This window comes from Amblyomma americanum, chromosome 3, assembly GCF_052857255.1.
Source record: "Amblyomma americanum isolate KBUSLIRL-KWMA chromosome 3, ASM5285725v1, whole genome shotgun sequence".
Classification (NCBI taxonomy): domain Eukaryota; kingdom Metazoa; phylum Arthropoda; class Arachnida; order Ixodida; family Ixodidae; genus Amblyomma; species Amblyomma americanum.
In genome coordinates, this window is record NC_135499.1 from 191,530,919 (window position 1) to 191,537,833 (window position 6,915).

Here is a 6,915-nt window from a genome sequence, read left to right on the forward strand (position 1 = left end):
GCGCGCAGCTACCCGACTACAGCCTGTCGCCGCCCGAAATCACGCAGCTCACGTTTGAGTGTAGTTAATCACTGGTGCAGATATCAAGCACGACTCGTCCGGATTGTTAACCGTCTTGGCGTCTGGTTGGCTGGCGTCAGCTCTATAGTTTATGTAACGCTGCATTCTTTCAGTGACAGAGAGAGAGTGTCACGCGACAAGTCGCGTACGTCAGAACTTTGTAAACAAGACTCTGCCAATAGTTTTATCTCCCCTCGTTTCCCAGGCACGTCCGCACATTACCAGAACATCAACGCCCCGCCAGAAACCGCGGCAATTCGTGACAAACATATCCTTTGCCCGCAGTCGCGGCGGGGCATTGCGTAATGGGTTTCGACGGCTTTTGTTCCAACCTTGCAACCCCGCACCACCAAGGGGCATTGCTATTGAAAGCCAAATGCGACCTGTAAACTTCCTCGGGGATGGAAAGGCAATCGAAGACAGGGCGTCAATGACTGTCAATGTAGGGCGCGTGAGTGGAAGCGCGGGTTATCTGATAGGTGGGAAAGCGATCGAGTATCAAAGCGAAGCTTGCGAAAAAGCGATAAAAAGAAAAGCAATTTACTAGTAAAACGACTACGAGCCGATGCGGTAATGCACAAGGACACAGGAACGTACACAAACGCCACACACACCCCCCGAAGCTGCTCGCTATCGCACAAGATACCGTCGACTCCTTGCACTTCACTTTCGCAACGGCGAAGTAGTTCGAAGACGACTTCCATGGGGTTCGGGTGATACGGCGTAGACAGTTCTCGAGAGACCTCTTCAGAGCGCATGCACCTGCACATATTCACTTCCTCGTTCCTTCTTTGATATGGTCTCTGTTTACCTCCTTGGAGTTGGTACATTTTTGCATTGCATTTATTTTATTTTATTTTTTATTGGTACACACAGGGAGCTCAAAGAATTGCAGTGCGATCTGTCCTCCCCTCCAGTTATGATCCCATTCTACAGCGCCTGCATGCATAGATTTTGCCCAAGATCGCGACGTGTAAAGGAACGCAATTAAATGCATACCGCTTGCACAGTTGTAAAAAAAGAATACGAAGGCAAACAAGTGCTTCAAAGCAAGAGGCGGACTGGCCGCTATACCGGAGGATTCCTCAAGCGGCGAGATCACGCCCCCCGTCGATAACAAGGCCTTCAAGAAACTTCAGCTACGTGTCAAAATGTCAGAATGCACAAAACAGCAGCGGCTGCCGCTTTTATGTAAAGCAGCCAGCATTTTTCTTACAATGCGGTAGTTTCTTTATCCGGGTTGTCAGCTATTATACAAGATACAATGACACCGGCCTGTCAATCCGGATCCTCGGTTGTACGAATGAGTGATGGCGACAGGCCACTAGGGACAAACCGCCTCATGCTAGCATTGTGTAAGATGGGCTGGCAGCGCCGCAGTGACCGTGTGCAGATGATATGAACACTGTATAAAAGAATAAATCATCACCTTGTGAGGTCGCCGTCGTCACTCATTCATAAACACAGGCACCGAAGTCAAAACAGGATAGCGCGAAGCGGACTACGCAGTGCTCTTTACAAAATGTTCCAAGCTACTGGACGACCGGCAGTCGTCATCGAGCAGTGAAATGGGCGTCCTGCTCTCCTCAGTACATCATGTTTCACGCCGTAATCGAGAATTCCCTCAATCAAAACTCCAAATTCTTATTTCCGGACCTTTTTCGCTGAAGCATCTGGGAAATTACGGCAATTCGGAAAAAGTAAGACAATTTCGGTTCTCAACATTTCCTCTCGCTACACTTCCCAATGCGGACAGTCTGGACCGTTTAGCAACGAGTCGTCAGCTCCCTTGACCGCGGTGCCCCTGAGCAAAGCGTTGTTGCCAAAAATAGGTCTCTGTCGCACCTTTCGCAAACAACCTGCGATCCTAGGTCACACTAGAGGAGTGTAAGGGAGCACTGCGGGCATAACCCAAGCTGTTGCGACGTAATTGCACCCACGCATATCGGCTCACATCGCTACACGGCCAGCAAAGCCACCCGGAGAATCCGCAGCAATAAATAGATCGGCGCGGGCTATCGGGCGCGCCGGCGTGTCGATAAGGCCCGGAGCACCGCGGAGATCATGTGTGCCTTAACAGTGCTCCAGAAACAAGCCACTATCAAGAGGGAGAACCGCCTGCTGCGTTCTGGGAGGTTGCGGTGAACCTTTCGAGAGCGCAACAATAGGGTTGAAGTGCGTGTATATCTCGCCAAATCGTAATCCCTTCTTTCAGTCCTTTACGAATCTCAATGCATCCATTGCGTATTTTTTTTTATTCTAGGCAGCAGACCATCACCTCTCAGCACTCGTGTCCCCTGCTAGTCGACGTCGCCGAAAACAATTCCCTTCAGCTAAGTCACTTCAAACGAACAAACGCTTTATTTACATTCACCTGACCGCAAGAAACGCGGCGAAAGTAGTTTATTAAGCGCCTGTCTTGCCTGTAGCACAACTTTGCTGTAAGTGTGCGCCATTCAACACAGCAACGTTGCTTGCGAATATACAACCACCCCTCCCCCACTGTTCGACTTCTAAGGAGGTGCAGAGGTGGTTGGAGGGAAGGATTCTATATTCGGGGCTAGCAAAGCATGCCTGCTATTCCGCTCTGGTGATTAGATATATATCTGCTGCATTGTTGGCAACGGAACAGCTTCACGACTCTGATATGCTACATCGAATCTGGCCTTCATCTCCCAAGCCAGAGCTACGGCTTGGTCCTGAGGTAAATTACAGTGCGAGTATATAGTAAAGCAAGTTATTGCGAAAGACGTGAATACCCGAGAAATGTATTAAATAATCAAAGTAATCCCACACTCTGTCTCTCTCTAAAGCACTGCTGCCGAACAGACATCCAAACGTATTACTTATCAGATTAGTTGGGGCATTAATTACTCAACTGAAAGATTTTCCCGGTGAACAGGACGAACACGCGCGCAAGCAATGGCCACAAAACGACGCAGACGAAGATTGTTTGCGCAAGAAAACGTCAAACCTAGTTTGCAAGCTTGAACACCAAGATAAACAAAACAGAGTTCTACAAATAGCCCGTCAGATAGATATACCGAATGGGCAGTTAGGCAACGGTCACTGGCTTCGATTAGGTCGACTAGATATCCTCCTTTGCTCGCTCGGAACACATCAAAACAAACAGTTGTAAACCAGCACACGTTTTGTGTTGGCCTTTTACGTGCCTCGCTGGCGTTTTGGTGCTGTTCGCGCGACATTTTTTTTTTCATGAGAGCAATGGCGAGAGCCTGTGGCGTACCAGCAGTGCAAGCAATTCAAAATCAGCGGCTGCGCGATAAGGCACAATGGTATAGCGAAAACGAGGGCTTCAAGGCTCTGGCACGACTCGGACCACGCAGGCGCAGCATCAAACTCAAAACAAGGGGAGAAGAGCCCCTGATTACGCCTCAGCTCGCTCCCTCTGAATGCATCGAGGAAGACGTCTCCGATAAACCGCAACGTTGGCTCGGCTGAGTTCCGGTTTCGGAGCCTTATCGCGAAGGAAGCCATAACGCTGGGGACTCGCATGAACACCTCAGACAACAAAACTGATAGCCCTGGAAGATGACAGGCATCCGGAATTGGCGCTGTTTTTTTTCCAGGACGCTTTCATATCGTGCGTTTATTTTATATCGCGTCCGCTTCTCAGCGCATACACTATATCGCCTATATGCACTCAATATGCGCTGCTCGGGGGAGCAGCAACTTCGCACCAGCTTGCACTCAACAGCACTGAAAGGGGGTGTATTTTAGGGGTTGCGAGGTTACACGCGTTAACCGCGACCTACAGCTGTATCGCTGTGGCAGGTTCATTTCAGATACCGACGACCCTGGCCGACTCCACATTCCGAAGGCACCGACGCGGGGTTGGCGGCGGTTCCAGGTATCGATAACGGGACAAGGCAGACACCTGTCCAGATTACTGATGCGTCGGCGCATAAAATAAAGCACTCCTTTCGCAACCCACACCAGCGTTAAGGAACGGCGGGCGATAACGAGGGAGTGATATCGACGTTCGGCGACGTTGCGTCGCCGCGAAGCCTGTGACGTGAACACTGGCGAGGAATGAGTTATGCCGACGCATGCAGATTTCAAGTTGGGGAAAATGTGCACGCCCCATACTTTTTTTATGGCCAGCTGGACTTTGCTTCAAGCGGACCGCATCACCGCAGAATAATGCGCTTAAATTAAAGAGACTCGAGCATAAAATCTATGTAGGTATGTGAGCCCTGCAATAGTTCTTATTTTTTTAGGGAAAGCATAAAAAGGCAAAACTTTACGCACTGCAGACGCCCTGGTTTAATTACGGCGCTATCTGCGACAACAGCTAGCATTGTATAACACGAGGATGATAATACTTTATTTTGTAATATGTATTGCATCTGTTTACGTAATTTTTTTTTTGTAACCACTCCTCTCTTTAATGCCATTGACCCTGAGGGTTCAATAAATAAAATGAATTATGAAAAAAAAAAAATGCGGGCGTCATCGACGGCCGTTTTCTTTTTAACTTGCGAGTATGTTTTTGCGGGCTAGTTGGTGCCTAAGCATTCTGGGTTTTTTGCGCAAAAGACACGACACAAAATTTTTATTTATTTATGCATGATCCTACAGTGCCTTTAGGAATTACATTAGGCATTACATCTCGTCCATTCCTTTACAGTTCGGTCGCACAGCTGTCACAGCGGGACCGGCACAGATAACGAAGCAGGCACAGTGACCCCGCTGTCTGGGAAGAATAGTGTCTTGGCCTTTCATAAGAATTCTGATAAAGCGATCTCGTTCCATCGCAAGAGGCCACTTAAGGAAAACCGGCGCTCACAGCTGGAATTATCCACCAGAACGTCGACGGCGCTATCCTCTTTTTTTTTAAAAAAGGTTGGTACCAGATTACGACAATGGCTACGCCTTCAAAGGAACAGAAACCAGCAGAAAAAAAAAACATGACGTAGGACGAAACACGCAAAGAAAATACACGACGGAGGACAAATGTGAAATAGTAATTGCTCCAGCAGAGTGGAACGTTGGCCGAGTTGGTGCCGAAATTTTTAGCATGCGCACGAGTGACAGACGAATGTCACTTTTTTTTTTTCACAGCGGACAGCGCAACCACATTTGCATCGTCTCTGTTCGCTTTGATCGCCGCTTGGAAGCAGATCTCGCGTCGCGGCCACGAGAACGTACGAAAGTCCGACACGGACAGCACCATTAATTTATCCGCTAAGCTTTGTTTATTCTCGAGCAGCCCTTCTTCAATTACAGTCGTGCACAACAGAAAGAACGTACGCAGAGTGCTTGACTAAACAGCAGGAACAGCCACATCACAGAACAAATGCGGAGCTCGAAAAACTGCGCTGTCACAGGAGAGCTGGGTGATCGGTCGGCATCTCGAACAGCAACACATGTCCAGCAAGGATACTGGGGTCGCTGCCAGCCCCCTGGTGGAGCAAACTTGCTTTATGATGCCAGAAATTGCTCTGCAGTGGCGACACTTCAGATAAGTGTTCTACGCAGACTAAGGACATCCGCTAGCGAAAAATTTTTTAGGAAAAGCAAAAACCCCGCGGTTACGCGAGAGAAGTTTCGCGATATCCGAAACCAAGCTATCTGTCCGCCGCTCACAACCGTGCAAAGCGAGGCGACACCAAGCTAACCAAACACAAGAACGCGAACGGCAACGAAGCGAAAGTCAGGCAAACGCGGGACGAGGAATATTCCCTCCCTCGTTTCGCTCATTTACCATTCGTCGTCGTCGCTGGTTGCGTCCTCCTGAATGCCTGGGCGTTGCCTGGGCTGTCGGCGTCGCAGCGTGTCCCACAGGGCCTTCATCGCGGCGAAGGCGGCGATGGCTCCGACGACGGCACACACCGCCGGCGGTGAATCCGGCCACAAAACAATACGCGGCGGCGTCGCGTCCCCTCGGCTACGCGCGCGCTACGTGCCGACTCCGGCCTTTGCCGCTGTCGTCGCGAGGGGGAAGATTAGGGCCAAGGAATTCGGTGTGGCACAACACGCAGAAATAACGTGGGGGGGGGGGGGGGGGCGTTATCAGGGGCTCCTCGCAAAGAGGGAGACATCCATCTATCCATCTGTCGCCCTTGCAGCTGAGCGGGGCAGCCTGTAGGCCTTCCTTATCTCGGCGGGGTCCTCCATGGAGAGGCGCCGAGAGCACGCCAACCGGAACCGCCTCCGCACGTGACACAAACGTCGGGAACCGAGGCTCTCCGTCCGAGTGAAGTGCCACGCCCACCGCGCAAGAAGGCACGCGCGTGTGGCGCGCGAGTTATGCGCCTCGAAGAAAGCGACGCACGCTTATCGCAGCAGCGAAGCTGTGTTCGCGGTGCTTGGGGTCGGACAGACGATAAAAATCTCCGACACGCAAACAAGCACGACGTTTACGACAGCAGGCAATCCAGGTCTACGATTCAGTCATTAATCTAGGATCAAGATACGCCCTTATCGTTTCTTGACAAAGGAAGAGCTCCGTCGTCTTCGGCCGTGCAGCCACCAAAGAGAATTAAGAAGCAACACATTTTTAAGTGACATGCATAGAGAAACAGGGATCAAGCTAGGCAGAAGCCCTGGGAAGGTGTTCAAAGAGGGAGGTTCCGTTATGCAGTAGAAGAGTGACAGCGGCTGTTTCGAGCCAGCTTTACGACAAAGCCGAAGTAGCGCGGAAGTGAGCGTCACCACGTGCTCCACTAAAATCAGAAGCCCAGAAACTGCGGGAAGATCTGTACATTCAGGAGCACGGACGTGTCTTGCGTCCAACACTTAACGAGGTCTGCCTTTTGGCAATGGCACAGAGAGTTAAACGCACCCCAACGTCTTAGCAAAGATTTTAACGGTAACTGGGGCCGCTTCGTG

General features: G+C 50.5%; 1 protein-coding gene across 1 annotated transcript in view; it reads right to left on the minus strand.

Annotated features, from left to right (window-relative positions):
* Positions 1 to 6,012, minus strand: part of LOC144125709 (uncharacterized) — a gene marked incomplete in the record, with an annotated part of 78,781 nt that extends 72,769 nt beyond the window's left edge. The window contains 1 exon segment of the mRNA XM_077659341.1: positions 5,789 to 6,012. Coding sequence (XP_077515467.1) covers positions 5,789 to 5,877 — 89 coding nt within the window.
* Positions 6,013 to 6,915: the final 903 nt, after the last annotated feature.